At 46.2% G+C, this 18,265-nt stretch overlaps 1 protein-coding gene across 7 annotated transcripts in view; it reads right to left on the bottom strand.

Annotated features, from left to right (window-relative positions):
* The window catches only part of ARMH1 (armadillo like helical domain containing 1), a 58,587-nt gene extending 40,404 nt beyond the window's left edge, over window positions 1-18,183 (bottom strand). For 2 of the 7 annotated variants that reach the window (XM_021673325.2, XM_064372286.1), the window contains exons 1-3: window positions 18,033-18,177; window positions 2,477-2,601; window positions 3-230 (exon numbers count right to left, since the gene is read on the bottom strand). In XM_021673325.2, coding sequence (XP_021529000.2) covers window positions 3-208 — 206 coding nt within the window. In that variant the 5' untranslated portion in view covers window positions 209-230; window positions 2,477-2,601; window positions 18,033-18,177. Of the gene's footprint in view, window positions 1-2; window positions 231-2,476; window positions 2,602-17,675; window positions 17,866-18,032 lie in introns of those variants that run through there. The other 5 variants (XM_021673326.2, XM_021673329.2, XM_021673327.2 and 2 more) reach the window with 5 other exon arrangements.
* Window positions 18,184-18,265: the final 82 nt, after the last annotated feature.

The raw sequence follows: 18,265 nt of genomic DNA, 5'->3' as shown, positions 1-18,265 counted from the left end.
ACGTGATTCTAAGCCAGGTGGTCAAGCGTATCAGGAACAAACTGGCTCCCTGGGAAAACTCCTGCTCCAGTTCAGGGGCAGTCTTGCCTTGGTTGGTTTCAATGAACTTGTCGAGGATGTGACCCCTCGCAACTTTGCCAGCGTTGTCCCACTCTTGTAAAAAACTTAAGAGCCTGCTAATTGCTGCCTGCTCCTTTATAGAAGTCATGATCAATCAGTCCTGGAGCTGGCTACAGCGGGAGGGAAAACAGACAGGTTACCAGAATGTTTAGAATCATACAACTCCATTGTTTTACTAGCAATCAACTGGAGGCAGGGTGTGGCTCTATCACACATGTGGGTGTAGTTATGTGCAAAATATACTCTGGGACTGGTCACCTGCTGCTTGAACGGGGACGCTCTAGCTGGAGTGTAATGGGATTAATAATATCAATGTGCTAAATGTCTGCTCTTTAAGAACTAAAATTTCGGTCGGGTGCAGTGGCTCACGCCTGTAATCCCAGCACTTTGGGAGGCCGGGGTGGGCAAATCATGAGGTCAGGAGTTTGAGACCAGCCTGGCCAACATGGTGAAACCCCATCTCTACTAAAAATACAAAAAATTAACTGGGTGTAGTGGTGGGTGCCTGTAATCCCAGCTACTTGGAAGGCTGAGGCAGAAGAATCACTTGAGCGCGGGAGGTGGAGGTTGCAGTGAGCTGAGATCATGCCTCTGCACTCCAGCCCCGGCTACAGAGCAAAACTCCATCTCAAAAAAAAAAAAAAAAAAAAAAAAAGAAACTAAAATTTTAGCCCTTTGGCTTCTCTCCTGATGCCAGCAACTAAAAGACCACAGCATCCAGTTGAGATAAAAGTGCTTGCTAAGGACAGGCGTGGTGGCTCACGCCTGTAATTCCAGCACTTTGGAAGGCCCAGACAGGCAGATCGCCTGAGGTAAGGAGTTTGAAACCAGCCTGGCCAGTGTGATGAAAACCTGTATCTACTAAAAATACAAAAAATTGGACCGAGTGCAGTGGCTCACACCTGTAATCCCAGCACTTTGGGAGGCCAAGGTGGGTGGATCAGGATGTCAGGAGTTGGAGACCAGCCTGGCCCACACAGTGAAACCCCATCTCTACTAAAAATACAAAAATTAGCTGGGTGTGATAACACACGCCTGTAATCCTTTTTTTTTTTTTTTTTTTGAGACGGAGTTTCGCTCTTGATACCCAGGCTGGAGCGCAATGGCGCGATCTCGGCTCACCGCAATCTCCGCTTCCTGGGTTCAGGCAATTCTCCTGCCTCAGCCTCCTGAGTAGCTGGGATTACAGGCACGCGCCACTGTGCCCAGCTAATTTTTTGTATTAGTAGAGACGGGGTTTCACTATGTTGACCAGGATGGTCTCGATCTCTTGACCTCGTGATCCACCCGCCTCGGCCTCCCAAAGTGCTGGGATTACAGGCTTGAGCCACCGCGCCCGGCCTGTAATCCTTTTACTGAGATAGGAGAATCGCTTGAAATGGGGAGGTGGAGGTTGCAGTGAGCTGAGATCACGCTGCTGCACTCCAGCCTGGGCGACAGAGCAAGACTCCATCTCAAAAACAAAACAAAACAAAACCAAAAAACCAGAAACCAAAATGGTTGCCTGTAATCCCAGCTACTCAGGAGGCTGAGGCAGGAGAAATCTCTTGAACCTGGGAGGTGGGTTGCAGTCAGCCAAGATCATCCAGCCTGGGAACAGAGCAAGACACTGTCTCAAATAAAAAACTAAAAAACAAAACCTAGACCTCTTTTGTGGCTTACTTCATATAGGGTCAGAGGCTTGAGGTCTTGAGAGACGTGGCCTCCCTCTTATGCCAATCACCTAAGTTAAAGTGCTCCTTAACCTTGTACCTTGGGCTTTTATACTAACTCTTAAAAACAACTTAAAAAAAAGTTAGTGGGAAGAAAAAGTTCCCATTCCATAGTTGGATTAATGGGCTGTGGTTTGTAGGAGTCTGTGTCCTTGGGAGAGTGTTTTCAGTGGGGGAGGGAAGGTTTAAGATAAACCCGTTTTCCAAAAATAGTTGTGATTGAAAGTGTTATTATCCATAACAAATGTTAGTGCTGATGGGAGAGAGGCATGTGCGACTCTTTTGTCTAACAGACAAGTGAAAGTCATATTTCACATTATCATGGGGTTTTCTGTGATTTACAGAATATTTGTGAAACATTACTTGCAGGGGCCATGATTGATATGGAGAGAACAGCTTGTGTGTAGGAGAGATGTGTATTTCACGAAGACTGTTCAACAGGAAATTTACAGTCCCATAAAGTGCTTCTACATCTTCGCCAGAGATCTAGTTAAAAGGACTTTACAGTCTGAAACATCCTAAAATTGATTCTAAATTAACGTTTCCTCACATGTATTTGAGATATTGATGGGGCCCAGCTATCAGAATTTTATTAGGAAGCAATAATCTGAGGCATGCGGAGACAGACATACATACACACCAACCTCTACTGCGAAACCAGAGGACATGGAGTGTGTGCTTCCAGAAGGGCGTCCACGCTGCTGCCAGGATGGAGACAACCACGAAATCTAGCTGGCCTTAAGAACCAGGTGAATGACTGCAGACCAACCTAAACACAAAAATGACCAAACCCCCTCATGGGATCAAGCATCAATCACTGTGAATGTCATTGCAGTCATGTCTGAGAATAACTTGGGGAGGCTGTGGCTGCCTTCAACAGCCAAACTAACTGCCAAACTAACATCAAGAAAATGGGGGTGAATGGCTATTCTAGACCCCAGGGAGGTGGGGTTGAGACACCACCACTAGCTTTATCAGGCAGGAAAGCACCCTGGGCTCCTGCCCTGCCTTGAATGGGCCCTTTGTGGTATCAAAACTCAATGTGCTATAGAGATGCATCTAGCAATTCCAGGACACCACGGGCACTCCACATCACGGCTCCTTGATGTTTCCTTGGACCTCAGTCTCCCCTGTCTTCTTTGGAGACAGGAAAAGAAACATCAACAAATGGCCGCTTTAAAAGTCACTGTGATGCAGCTGTAAATCTTATACATGTGGTGAAGGCTCATAGTGTGGCTCTGTATAAGGTACAGTGGGAGACGCAGAGATGAATACAGTGCTGCAGGGCCCCGGAGGAGCTCCTAATCTTGGGAGAGTGGAAGAAGACGAGATTTGGAGTCAGACTGGGTTCAAAGCTCAGCTCTGCCACTTGCTATTTTGAAAAAAGTCAAATAGTAATAGCACCTGCCTCACCCCTAGCTGCCCCCTGGTCTCTCCTCACAGAGAAGGCCCCTTTACACTCTTTTGGCTATTTCTTCTGCTGTTTACCTCTGTATTTCCAAGTAACAAGCTTATACTACTTGTTATGGGCTGAATTGTATTTTCCCCAAATTCCTGTGTTGAAGTCCTAACCACCAGTACCTCGGGATGTGGTTGTAATTGCAGATACGGTCTTTAAAGAGGAAATTAGGTTTAAATTGTGTCATTAGGGTGGGCTCTTATCCTATATGACTGGTGTCCTTATAAGAAGAGGTGATTAGGATACAGACACACACAGAGAGAAAACCAGGTGAAGACACAGGGAAAACATGGCCATCTGCAAGCCAAGGAGAGAGGCCTCAGAGGAAATCAACACTGTGACATCTTGATCTCAGCCTTCCAGCCTCCAGAACTGTGAGATGATGAATTTCTGTCATTTAGGTTACCTAGTCTATAACACTTTGTTATGGCAGCTCTAGCAAACTAATGCACGGCTATCATTGGATGCATCAACCTTAGGCAATCTTTGTGTATTTATCATTCTGGCAGTTGAGGAATTAGGTCTTCATTTTTTTTTTTTTTCTGAGATGAGGTCTCACTATGTCGCCCAGCCTGGAGTTGCAGTTGCTACTCACAGGTATGATCATAGCACACTGCAGCCTCAAACTCCTGGCCTCAAGCAGTCCTCCTGCCTCAGCCTCCTGAGTAGCTGGGGCTAAAGGTGCATGCCACCTTGCTCAGCGGAGGAATCAGTTTTATCGTACCACTCTGGCTCCCATTTTTTTCTCTCTCTATCCTCACAACATAATTTCCCATAATTTATAGTTAAATCAAGTGTTCACATTATTATTATTATTATTTTAGAGATGGAGTCTCACTCTGTCACCTAGGCTGGAGTGCAGTGACATGATCTCAGCTCACTGCAGCCTCTGCCTCCCAGGTTCCCGCGATTCTCCTGCCTCAACTTCCCAAGTAGATGGGATTACAGGCATGTGCCACCACGCCTGGCTAATTTTTGTATTTTTAGTAGAGATGGGGTTTCGCTCTTTTGGCCAGGCTGGTCTCAAACTCCTGACCTCAAGTTATCTGCCCACCTCAGCCTCCCAAAGTGCTGGGATTACAGGCATGAGCCATCGTGCCCAGCATGTTTACATGATTGATCAAGTAAATAAACTCTTCACTCAAGTAGCAAACTACTATTTTTTTCTTACAGTTTGGTTTTACCTGGAGTTAATAATTGTCATTTCTTTTTTCCTATTGTTTGGTTTGAAGTACCAAAGGCTATTTTTTCCCAAATGTTCCAAATATGTAGCAATAATTTTTAGAAATGTTTAATCCATAACTGATTAATTCCATCTTTTCCCTGGAAACCTCTGTCCCACAAATCTCTTTCTACTACAGTTTAGACTGGCTGCTCACTAAGGCTGGTATGCAAATGTCCTGGGATTTCCTCTTGCCAAGTTTTTCTGACAGATGCCCATTTCCTGGCTCTCACATCTTCTTCTTTCTTTGTGTACTCCCTTGTTTTGTCCTGGAAAGTCTAAAAATATCTTTTTTGACCACATGTTGGATTGACTGGGTATGTAACGCTGCATTAGAAATAAACTATCTGGCTAAACGTGCTGGCTCATGCCTATAATCCCAGCATGTTGGGAGGCCGAGGCAGGAGGATCACTTGAGCCCAGGAATTTGAGACCAGCCTGGGGAACACAGTGAGACTCCCTCCCACCACCAAAAAAAAAAAAAAAATTAGCCAGGTATAGTGGCACACACTTGTAGTTTCAGCTACCTGGGAAGCTAAGGAGGCTGAGGTGGGAGGATTGCCTGAGCCCAGGAGGTTGGGGCTGCAGTGATCTGTGATCGTGCCACTGCACTCCAGCCTGGGCAATAGAGTAAGACCTTGTCTCAAAACAACAACAACAACAACAACAACAACAACAACAACAACAAAGCTTCCCTCAGATTGACCCTCCCCAGTTGCTGTTGCTGATGAGAAATCTGAAGTCATTCTGATTCCTGTGCCTTTGTCTATTTTTTTCACTCCTGATGATTTTAAAGCCTTTCTGAAGTTGTATGATGATATGCCTTGGTGAAGGTCTTTTTTCATTTACTACATTAGGCCCTTGGTGGGCTCTTTAAATTACTGTATCCTTCAGTGTTTGGATATTTATTAGGCAACTAGTCTTCTCACTGGGGAATTCATAAATGTCAGTCAGTGGAGGGTTATTTTTTTCTCACCCCTCCTGGAGCCATCAGGGTCTCTAGAGAAGACTTGTGCTTTCCCAGGGAGGGTGACAGAGTAGGGGTGCTATTACAGACACCTTGCCATGGCATGTGGGAGTCGGGTGGGGGAAGGGCTCACGCAATGCCACGTGTAAGACCTTCCCTCCACCGATCAGTTTTCCACTCTATGTCTCATTCCTGCCCTTCAAACTCTGCCTGAGGTCCCTGTGCAAGGAGGCCTACAGAGTCCAACTTCATTCCTCCTCATGCAGCAAGGGAGTTGAGAGTTGTTTTTTTCTTGGCGGTTGAGCGTCTGGAGTGTGGGCGAAGTGCTCTGCACACAGATGTCAGTGAATCCCCCTAGGTTGGGCTCCATACCTCATTTCTGACCTTCGGTGGTAATTTGTGCTTTCAAGCATTAAGCCTCTTAGAGGTCAAACTGGCTGCATTGACTGGTTTCTTGTTGGTAAGCTCCCCTTGTTGCCACTTGCTTGCAATTTCCTCTGCTTCAAGCCGGTTAACCTCCCTGCACCTGCCTTCTACCTTCCAAATATTTGTTGAATTCTTTCATCTGCTGTTGCCTCCTTCTGTGAACTTTTGTGACTGAATGCCTTTTTTTATTTATTTTTATTTTTTTGAGACGGAGTTTCACTCTTGTTACCCAGGCTGGAGTGCAATGGCGCGATCTCGGCTCACCGCAACCTCTGCCTCCTGGGTTCAGGCAATTCTCCTGCCTCAGCCTCCTGAGTAGCTGGGATTACAGGCACGCGCCACCATGCCCAGCTAATTTTTTGTATTTTTAGTAGAGACGGGGTTTCACCATGTTGACCAGGATGGTCTCGATCTCTTGACCTCGTGATCCACCTGCCTCGGCCTCCCAAAGTGCTGGGATTACAGGCGTGAGCCACCGCGCCCGGCTAAAATTTCTGTAATTCCTAGTCTTTTTTTTTTTTGAGACAGAATCACCCAGAGTACAGTGTGGTGGAGTGCAGTGGACTGAATGCCTTTTTATATTTCTTCAGCAGGGTTATGTTGCTGAGGTTTTTGAGAAGTAGGGGGAGATAAAAGACATTACAGATATTTAATTAAGAGCCTCTAGCCATGTATTATTTATTTATCTCAACTTTTCTTTAATAGTAAGTTTGATGAAGGTTGCAAAAAAAAAAAAAGACCCATTAACTACCATTTTTAAAAAGAATTAAAAAAGACCAAAATGTGTCAATTTCAAGAGTCAGTTGCTGGGATAAATTTTATATCTAAGTTTGTTTACCACTAAGGAAAAAGGGATGTTATCTGCCTTTCCTGGTGAAGGGAGAAGGAATGAAGGCAGAGAGAAGAAACTGACACTTTTTGAGTGTTAAGAGATAGCCACAAACCATATCCATAAAAGTACACACACACACATATTATATGGTTGTCTCAAAATAAAAAAAAAGCTTCCCTCAGATTGACCCTCTCCGGTTGCTGTTGCTGATGAGAAATCTGAAGTCATTCTGATTCCTGTGCCTTTGTCTATTTTTTTCACTCCTGATGATTTTAAAGCCTTTCTGAAGTTGTATGATATGCCTTGGTGAAGGTCTTTTTTCATTTACTACATTAGGCACTTGGTGGGCTCTTTAAATCACTGTATCCTTCAGTGTTTGGATATTTATCAGGCAACTAGTCTTTGTTTATAGAGACAGGGTCTCTCTGTGTTGCCCAGGCTGATCTCAAACTCCTGGCCTCAAGTTATCTTCCCACCTCCTCCTCCCAAAGCGCTGGAATTACAGGTGTGAGCCACTGCACCTGGCCTACGTTCTTTGTTTTAATCCTCTTAAGATCCTCGGGAGGTCACCATTATCCACAATTCTCAGATGAAGAAACTAAGGTTTAGAAGGGTTGCTCATTTATTGAAGATCTCGAAGCTAAGTAGGGATGGGAATGGGATTTGAACTTAGATCTGCATATAACGCCTAAGTCCAGGTTTTTCCCACTAAGCCAAGGGCATGGATCCTGTTTGTGTGCTCCAAGATGTCAGCAATCCTGTTGTCAGATTTGGTGGTTAGCTTGCCACCTCACTGTGCTTGGCCTCTCTGAATGACTCTGACTCTTCTCAGAACTCTTTTCCTGACCCCAGTCTCCCCCGGTTCTCCAGACCCTCTGAATCTTCGGTTGCCTTGGCAGGATGTGGCCTTTGCAAGTCGTTTTCCCATTCTCAGTTCTCTTCATGCTTTGTCATCCCTGGGTGACCCCATTCACCCCATCACTTCAAATTACATCTATAGGCTCATGACTCTCAAATCCGAATCCTCAGTCCGGGCCTCCTGCTTGAGCTCCAGATCTCTTTATGTACTTAAGTGACCGGCAGACTCTTCATTGGTATGTGTCACAGTCTCCTCAAGTCAACAGGTCCCAAACTGACTCATCAACTCACACCTGCCCCTTGCCCTGTGCTGGTCCTATTTCACTGCTTGGGCCACCACCCTCCTCGTCAGCCAAAAGTTGTCTTTGACTTATTCCCCTCCCTTACCCTCATCTGAACTGTTGCCATCTCCTGCCAATTATATGTCCTAAATCTCCCAGAGATCAGTTTATCTATCTTCACCTCCACTGCCACTATTTTAGTTTCATACCCTTGTTCCTCATATGGATTACTGTCACAGCCTCCTACTGGTCTTCAGGCTGGCCCCGGCCTAAACTCCAGGCTTGCCCCAGCCTAAATCTCTCTTAATGTGAGATTTTGTTGTTGTTGTTGTTTTGAGACAGGGCTTTGCTCTGTTACCCAGGCTGGAGTGCAGTGGCATGATCATAACTCACTGCAGCTTCAACCTCCTGGGCTCAAGTGATCCTCCCACCTCAGCCTCCTGAGCAGCTGGGACTACAGCCACATGCCACCATGCCCACCTAATTTTTATTTTTCTATTTGTTTTTTTTTTTTTGTAGAAGTGAGGGTCTTGCTTTGTTGCCCAGGCTGGTGTCAAACTCTTGGGCTCAAGCAATCCTCCTGCCTCGGCCTCCCAAAGTACTGGGATTACAGGTGTGAGCCACCAGACCAGGCTTTGATGTGAGATTTTTAAAAGTGCAAATCTGACAGGTTTCCCTGCTTTAAACTCTTCAGTGGTTCCCTATTACTTAAGGATAAAGTTTCAAACATTTTAGGCCAAAGAACTTCCATCTAACTTCGGCCCTAAGTGAAACCTGACACCCCACCCCAACCCTTGCCTCAACCCATGTCACTGCTTCTAAATCAGGAAGATGGCTGCCCACTGTCCTACACCTCAAACACCATTCTCTAAATCCCTACTACTGTTCCTGAACCCTTCCTCCTCTTCTGAGGCCAGGCCATCTGTCTTTCCCTCCCTACCTTGCCTCAGTGCTGATCAATGACTTCGACACATAAGTCTTCCTGTTTACTTGAGAGCCACTAGGCATTTTCAACATCAATGTGCTCCATCTTTGTAATTTGGGTGGCTAGCATGGTCTCTGGCAAATCACAGGCACTCAGTAAGTGTTAAACTGACACCCAACACACTGTGCTCAGAAAGAGCACTTTAATTTCCTTAGCTCTGCACATTAGTTAATTAAACAGATTCCCAGGTGCCAACTCGGAGCCAAGTATTGGGTTTGGAATCGGTTAACATGACAAACACAGACCCTGCCCTCAGGTGCTTATAGACTGGCAAGGCAGAGAGTGTGTAGACCTTTCCTCCATTGATCAGTGGAGGGAAAAATCACAAGCAACGAAGTGATTTTTTTTTTTTTTTTTTTTGAGACAGAGTCTTGCTCTGTCGCCAGGCTGGAGTGCAGTGGTGAAATCTCAGCTCACTGCAACCTCTGCCTCCTGAGTTTAAGCGATTCTTCCGCCTCAGCCTCCTGAGTAGCTGGGACTACAGGCGTGTGCCACCATGCCCGGCTAATTTTTGTATTTTTAGTAGAGACAGGGTTTCACCATGTTGGCCAGGATGGTCTCTGATCTCTTCACCTTGTGATCCGCCCACCTTGGCCTCCCAAAGTGTTGGGATTACAGGTGTGAGCCACCGTACCTGGGCGCAACAAGGTGATTTTAATGAACGGTGGAGAGCACTCTGATGGGATACATCCCAGGTTCTGTTGGCGCACAGAGGAGAGACATGGAATGCAGACTCCAGCAACCTTCAGCTTTCACTTCCAACCAATGCAACATTCATACCCAAGACCCACACCCCAAATCTATGACTGGCTAGCACCATTCACCTGTGAAATCTACAGTTCCAAGCTCCTCACCTTCCCACCTCTTCCATCTGTTCTCAGAAGGCCTACTTTTTTGGGGTTTAACAAAGGAAGTTATAGGCCATTAGGTAAGAATGTCATCATACTCTTCTTCTTTCTTCATCTCTATCCATACCCATCCTTCTCCTCTCCTTCTCTACCCATCTACCAGAGCTTTGCATCCATCCATCCTGCCTCCTCATGGCCCTCATTCTACTCATTACTCCTGCCTCCCTTGTATCCTCAACCCCTCTAGTTAGCCATTTTTCTGGTTAGCCTTGATTTTTACCTATCTTTATTATTATTTATTTGTTTATCAATATATGAGAAAGGGGCTCACTCTGTCACCCAGGCTGGAGTACACCGCACCATCATAGCTCAATGCAGTCTTGAACTCCTGGGCTCAAGTGATCCTCCTGCCTCAACATCCTGAGTAACTAGGACTACAGGTGTGCACCACCACGTCTGGCTAACAAATTTTATTTTTAGAAACTGAGTCTCACTATGTTGCCCAGGCTGGTTTGGAACTTCTGGCCTCAAGTGATTCTCCCACTCTGGCCTCCCAAAGTGCTGGGATTACAGGTGTGAGCCACCTACTGTGCCTGGCCTAAGTTTTGCCTATCTTTAAACAAAAATAAGCAAAAATGAAAACAAAAACCTCAACCTCACATTCTCCTCCTCATCGCTCTGGTTTTCTGACTTCATAGCAAAGCTTCTGAAAACAGTGTTCATACTCTTTCCTGTTTCCCCACTGACCATTCTCTCCTCAGCCCACAGCAGTCAGGCTTCTGCCCCACCACTGCCCTTCCATCATGTTGGCCAATGTCTCTGGGTTCAGCGAGGGTGTCTTAGTCCTTTGCTCGCTTGTTCTCTTACTGCAACAACTAATATCATTGACCATTTTTCCTTTTTTTTTTTTTTTGAGACGGAGTCTTGCTCTGTCACCCAGGTTGGAGTGCAATGGTGCGATCTCGGCTCACTGCAACCTCTGCCTCCCAGGTTCAAGCAATTCTCCTGCCTCAGCCTCCTGAGTAGCTGGGACTACAGGCGTCCGCCACTACGCCTGGCTAACTTTTGTGTTTTCAATAGAGACAGGGTTTCACCATATTGACTAGGCTGGTCTCAAACTCCTGACCTTATGATCTGCCCACCTTGGCTTCCCAAAGTGCTGGGATTACAGGCGTGAGCCACTGCGCCCGGCCCTGACCATTTTTCTTACTCAAAATGCTTTCTTGCTTGACACCTCTTTACTATGTTGTCTTCTCTTGGTTTGCCTAAACTTCTGGCTATTGCCTGTCCCCATTATATGATTCTCTAGTGCCTGTCACATTGTATTCTAAGTCCTCAGTTAGTTGCCTCATCAGACATTCAAACATGACCAGGAATCCCTCTGCCCCACCTTCAACCTCACTATCAGCAATTCCATTAAACATGAAATTCAACAAATAGTGACAAGTATGTCCCGTGCCTTATGCTAGGCCTTTGGGGATAAATGTGAAAAAGACACAGTTCCTGCCCGCAAGTACACAGTTTGAGGGTGGCATACAGCCTTGTAAATAAGTGATTCCAATTCCAATAGTGTGGTAAGTACTGTGATAGAATAGGTACAAGACACTCTAGAATGAGGAAGAGGGACACCTAACCTGGCCTGGGTTTGGGTGCTGCTGGAGAGAAAGGCTTTCCAGAGGAGATGTCATCCAGGCTGAAAAAAAATCTGCTGCTGTGGAAGAGGTGAGGAAAGTGTCTTCTAGGTAGAGGGAATCAAATCTGCAGTGGCTCAGAGCTGAGAGTGTAGGACATAAAGGATTGCAAGTGGGAGGCAGTACAGACAGCGGTTAGAACATGGACTGTGGTGTTGGATGATCTTCCACTTCCCAGCTGTGTGACCTTAGGCAAATGATTTAACCTCTTTAAGCTTCGGTTTCCCTACTTGTGATGAGGTGGTAATGGTTCATAAGGGTCAATAAACTACCTAACATATAGAAAACCCTCAGTAAAACTTAGCTCTTATTTTCATTGTTGAGATTGCTCAGAACAGCCGGGGCACAGTATAAGGATGGAAGCAGCAGGAGATGAGGCTGGAAAAATGGGCAGAGGCCAGAGAATGAAGGGCTTCATGTGCTGGCTGCAGGGTTCACACTCCACCCTGAGGGCAATGTGCAGGTACTGAAGGGTTTAAGTGAGAGGGACAAGAAAAGACTTTCTTTTAGAAATATCTCGACTGCAGTGTAGAAAGGGGATCGGAAGGGGCAAGCTGGAGTGGGGGCACCAGTTAAGAAGTCATTCCTATAACCTTGGCAAAGACGCTGATGATACTAGGGTTGGAGAGAAGCATAAATGCCACACAGTTTGAAGAAACAGGACCTGGTGACTGACTGGCTGTGGAGGATGAAAGGTGGGGAAGAATCAGGGAGGATGCCTGGATAACTCCGCTTCCAACTTCAAAGAATATAGGGCCCATCAAGTGCAAACCTCTCCTCTTCCCTCCGTTCTTAACATCATTATATCAGCACCCAGCCTCTCCGTGTGCACTAGATTCTACGATCTTCAATCTCCTCATCTTCCCTGACTCCCTTCAAACACTTGCTCAATCCCCACCAACCCAAATATATATATAAACATAGCGTTCCCCTACTTTTTCCTTAAGCTTCTACCCTTTCTAATTGCTTCACCCCCAGATTTCTCTATTAGCTCACTGTGGCCTACTGGATAAAGTCTAAACTCAATATGGTACTCAAGGCCCTTTGAAACTTGGCCCCAATCTAACTCCATCTCTAGTCACTTCTACATTACAACAGCCTTGCATTCTCAACTCCCCAGGCCCTTCCAGGGCCCTCTGCATCTCAGTGTTGCTCTGCTATCAGGAATGGCCAGGTTCCTTTTTGCCCTTTGGCAAACTCCCTGGGACAACTAGGGGTTTGCAGTTCTGGTCCCATCTATGCCATCTCTTCCTCTACTATGCTGTAAAACTTACCTATCCTTCCCACTAGAGTGTGAGTTCCTTAAGGGCAGGGGTTGGTCTCCCCTATCTCTGTGTCCCTAGGGCCTGGCATAATGCCTGGCACAAAATAGATGTTGAATGAATGCTAGCTGAGTGAATGAGTGAAGAAATCAGCCAGCTCCTGTTGAGATGGTTATATCTGAACGTCCATGATATGTAGGTCCATAAAACTACCAAATCCCCAAAGCTGCCACGTGTGGAGTGGCAGAATTTCCATCCAAGAAGGCCAGTGCAGTCTATGAGGCGTTTTACAGCTATGACAGGAAACAGCAATGTCAGCAGCGGTGTCATCTTTGGACACTAAGGACAGGGATTCAGAGCCATGAACGGTCAGTTAAATTGTAATTGGAGTGAACTGTTCTTCTGCAAACCATCATGTACTTTAGCTGCAGCCAAATGGCATTCAAGAAGGGGAGAAATTTTTTGAAATGTCAAAGAAATTATTTCCAATTTGGTGCTCACAACCAGAGACTCTAATGATCAGTGGAAATGAGAAGCAAACAAATTAGCACTAATGGAAAATGGCTTTTGGAAAAGGAGATTTAATTTATAGTCAACTGATCATGGCATGCAGCATGCAGTAAAAGTCAGCTTCACCAGCTTGATCGTAAGAACTGGAGCGCACATGGAATGCCAGAGAAAAATATATGTATGCCATCATGCTTATTGGGATCTCTCTGTAAGTGGCAGCCAATTAAAACAGTCATTATTTTACCTCAGAGAGAAAATGGTATGAAAAATCAAGCGCACAAAATTAAAATCCAGATTAGGAACCTCGGTCCAAATTGGTTTGTTTGTGGCCTTCTAACCTTGGCAAAGTCTTCTGCAAGGATGACAGACCTACTTTGTCTTCAGCCCAAAGTCGACTCTTTGTTTTTAATTTCCTCTCCACCTTCAGAGGTGATTAATAAATCTAGACTCATCCATAAATCATTTCTATAGTGGCCAAATGGTTCTTCTTCATGCAGGGAAACTAAAATCACACAATCTCAAAAGCCCCAGCTCTCATGCTAAGCCAGAGGTCCTTAGCAAACAGCGAAGGGGAGGTATTAAAAGTGAAGAGATCAATAGGTCTTGTTTCTAAACAAAATTTCCCAGAGGGCTTTTTCCCTGCTAAATCAAAAGACACTTTCTGAAAGCAAGAGGCCTCCAAGTCATGGGTTGCCAGCCTGGCTCACTGTCCCCAGATGGCTTCGGAGACAACAAGCCAGTCACTGTCTCCTGTTCCTGCAGGTTTCACGTGCAGAATGAGACAGAGGCCTTCTCCTTGGGCTCCATCCCTGACTCCTCACTCTCAGTTCTCCATTAAGAGATAGGAGGGAGAGAGAGAGAGAAACATTATCTCCTCAAACTTCCTAACAAGGTGTCCTTACTTCTCTTCTGGGGGCATATGCACTCCAATTTGTCACTTCCTTCTCATGGACCCCCTTCTGCTCTCTACTCATAACCTGACAGACAGCCCCACTCCTGCCACCCATCACTTCCTGGCAGATTCCATCTGCCCTCATCTTTTCCCCATATCTGCCCATTTTCTTCATCCTCTCCCCACAGGAACTCCTTCCTGTGAAATCCTGAAATCCTCTGCCTTCATCTTCTCCCCCTTGCCCTCTTCCATACCCACAGCCCCGCCTCTTCTTCTCCCCAGACTCACTTCTGCCTCCAACCCTACTCCACAGACCTGCCCTCATCCTCTCTCCACAACATGCAACTGGCGAGGTCAACCACACTCTCCTCGCCCCTTCACTGCTCTATGCTTCATCTTCCTTGACCCATTTCCCAGCCTTCCTTCCCTTCCCAACCTTTTCACTCTGTTCTTGAAAACTCTTGTTCCCAATCAGCTAAGTCTCCTCCATCTTTAGCCTCTCCAGTCACCTGCCAACCTTGTCTGCATCCAAAGCTGGCTCTACCCCAGAGCTCCCCTTCTGCATGGCTCTCCTTGTGGAAGCTGTTTAGACTCTTATACCCCCAGGATTTCAGGGTTCAGAGGAGGCCTTATGTCTCCTTGCCAAAGCCCAACTCAGTTCCTTATTCCACCTCCTTCTTTTTTTTTTTTTGAGATGGAGTTTCGCTCTTGTTGCCCAGGCTAGAGTGCAATGGTGCAATCCCGGCTCACGGCAACCTCCATCTCATGGGTTCAAATGATTTTCCTGCCTCAGCCTCCCAAGTAGCTGGGATTATGGGTATGCCCCACCATGCCTGGCTAATTTTTTATTTTTAGTAGAGATGGGGTTTCTCCATGTTTGTCAGGCTGGTCTTGAACTCCCGACCTCAGGTGATCCACCTACCTCGGCCTCCCAAAGTGCTGAGATTACAAGCGTGAGCCACTGTGCCTGGCCTCCACCTCCTTCTTGTAAAAGCCCTTACTACTTCAAGGGTCATACCATTTAGCTGTCTCAACCTTTGCCCCTCCTCATGCTGTCACCTAGAGATTCCAGAACAACCTGCTCTACCCATCAAAGACTTTGGTACCTAGCTCACGGGCATCCTCTTCCCTTCCCTCCCCTCAAGTCTTGCTATCATCCAGGGGGAGTTCAGTGGCCATGTCAGCATCATGACTGTCTCCTGTACTGCACTTTGGCCACTGACTTCCACAGCCACACCCTGGACCTTGTCATTGCTGGAAACTACTCAAGCTTCATTCTTCCACTTTCTGATCACAACCCTTTCATTCAATGATCTCAGATACGGATTCTCCGACTTCATTGGGACCTCTAGTCCATACATTTTTACCCACTCTCCTATCTAGTTTAGATACGAAGGCCCTTCATTTCAACCACTGTTTTGCCACAATCTTCAACTTGCTTGTCCTTTGTCCTCCCATTTTATCTGCCTGGTAAAACCCAGCCTGATCCATTAAACTGACCTCTCTGTACTCACCACTAGGTGGCTGAACGTTGTTGAGGGAAAAATGCATATTACACAACCTTGCGGACTGCAGCTGTTGAAAATTAATGGTCACCAACTTCGACAGGACCATCATAACTGCCTAGAAATCTGTTTGCTACCTTAGTCATCTCACTGCCACTCTCCACTGCTGCTATTTCAATCTTTCTCTGCTCTTTTCAATCTCGCACACCATCTCCAATCCCACTCTCACTGGCCGATATCATGTTCTTATTTGACGGAGAAAATAGAAACCATCAAAGAAGAATTCCCTCAACTTCCCATCACCAAACCTAACAGTTAACCTCAACATAATGCTTCCCTTCTGCCACTAAACAATGTTCCTCCACCTTTCTAAGTGAATTTCTCCACCATTACTTTGGATCCCCTACCTTATTCTTTTTTTCGGGGGCACCATTCTCAGTTATCTTCCTTCCCCTATAAGTTTATCTTTTTCCCCTTTGCTGGATTCATACCAACATTTCTCCCATCCAAATAAAAACCTGTGTCTCCTTCTGCCTATCACCTTCTTTTTTCTTCTAAATAGCCAAGCTTTCCGAAAATGTACCTTACATGAATCTTCACTTCCTCAATCCCATCCACTTCTCAAGCCACTGTGATTTGACCTCTGCTTCCATCACCCCACTGAAACTGCACTTGCAAAGGTCACCAACAACTTCCTTGTTTCTAAATCCAGTGGATTCTTTCAGGTCTCATTTCACTTGATTAGTCATCAGCCTTCAACACTTTCCTCCCTTGGCTTCTGAAATACCGCATTCTACTACTGATCTTCTTACCATTTTGGACACTTCATCTTGATTACCTTTTCAGGTTCGTCCTCCTTTGCCAGACCTTTGAACTTGGGTGCTTCTCAGGGCTCTGTCTCAGGTCTCTTCTGACTCTACACTTACTCCCTGGGCAAGCTCAACAAATCTATTGGTGTGGCTGGCATCTATAAGGCCTTACAGACTCCCACATTGCAACTTCCAGTGAGACATACCTGATGAACTCCAGTTAGGCATATTCACCAGCCTCCTGGATACCTCCACTTGGATGTTCCATTGGCACCTCAAGCTTACCATGCCCAGAACTAACCCTCTCCTAAAAACCCTGCTTCGTCTTCTTCCCGTTTGCCCAAACCAGGAATCTAGAAGTCATCCTTCATTTCCCTTACTTCCCCCACACCCAATCAGTCACCAAGTCCAGTTCTTTTTAGCTATAAGTGTTTAAGGAATTCATCCTGCCCCTTCCATTTCAGCTGCCACTCAAGGCTTTATGCCACCATAATCCTTCCCCACTACTGAAACGACTTCCTAACTGATCTCCCTTCTCCCACCAATCCCCAATCCAGTCCCTGCACTGATCTAAAACACAAATATGATTGTTACTCCCCTGCTTAAAGCCCTGTAATGACTCCCTGCTGTTTTCATGATAAAGTCTAAGCTCTTGCGCATGTAGGTATAAAATGCATTGGGAAATTTTTACCATCAGCAAGATCTACCTGTAAGCGCAAAGCTGAGCTTGGCATCAAAGACTCTCCGGGATCTGGGCCTATTTTTCCAAGGTTTCCCTCACATGAGTCTCTAGCCTGGTTACAGGATGCTTCATGTAATTTCTGGCACATTCACATCTTTGAGCTCCTGAAGGGAGTCTTTGTTTGTTTGTTTTGTTTTTTGAGACAGGGCCTCACTCTGTCACCCAGGCTGGAGTGCAGTGGCACAATCATGGCTCACTGCAGCTTTGACCTCCCTGACTCAAGTGATCCTCCCACCTCAGCTTTCCAAATAGCTGGGACTTAAGGCATGTGCCACCATGCCTGGCTAATTTTTAAAATTTTTATTTTGGAGAGATGAAGGTCTCACTATGTTGCCCAGGCTGGTCTTGAACTCCTTCAAGCCATCCTCCTGTCTTGGCCTCCCAAAGTGCTGGGATTGCGAGTCTGAGCCACCGCGTTTGGCATGCAAGGAGTCTTTCCCCCTCCCTGTCTCTAAAACTCTTTCAAGGCCCAGTTCAAGCAACATTCCCACTGCCATAAATGCCCCTTCTCTGATTCCAAGCATCTCAAATCCTTACTCTTCTGTAGTACTTACCCCACACGCAGAATTAAGAGTTGCTTCATGCATGGTTTCTCTCCCTCTCCCCGTTAAGACATGGGGCGGGGGGGAGTGTCAAAAGCTTGAGCATCATTAGGGCCTAAGGAATCTCATTTAGCCCACCCAGTCTCTGGGACATAATATGTAACTATGGGTTAGATGCGTAGATAAATGCAAGAAAGTTGCACTCCCAGCTCCTTGGTGGACCCTATCAACAGGGCATTCTCTAAAGCCATCAACTGAAGACTGCCTCCCACCCACCCATTCATCCATCCATCCAGAATATGCCTCGACCCCACTGGGTGGAGGTTGGGTCGGCACGCGCCCCCTAGGCCGTTTTGTACGGTTTTCTACCTCCAGCCCTCGGAGCTGCGGCTGGTAGAGGATGACAGAGGTAGCTAGACGATGCAAGTCAAAGGTCACACGCTTCCGCCGCGTAGGATAGGACGACTCTGTTTGGACGAGTGACCCTACCCATTTCCAGAATACAGCAACTCTCCAGCCGCCTCTCACCTACATGTGAGGGCGGGGACTCTTCCTGACCGGCGTCCCGGCTGACCAATACCTGATCCAGATCAAGCGAGTTA

Source organism: Aotus nancymaae, unplaced genomic scaffold (assembly GCF_030222135.1).
Source record: "Aotus nancymaae isolate 86718 unplaced genomic scaffold, 86718_ANA_hifiasm-v0.15.2.pri h1tg000007l, whole genome shotgun sequence".
In the NCBI taxonomy this organism is placed as follows: Eukaryota; Metazoa; Chordata; class Mammalia; order Primates; family Aotidae; genus Aotus; species Aotus nancymaae.
The sequence above is the reverse complement of the archived record's forward strand: the minus strand, read 5'-3'. Positions and strand labels throughout refer to the sequence as shown.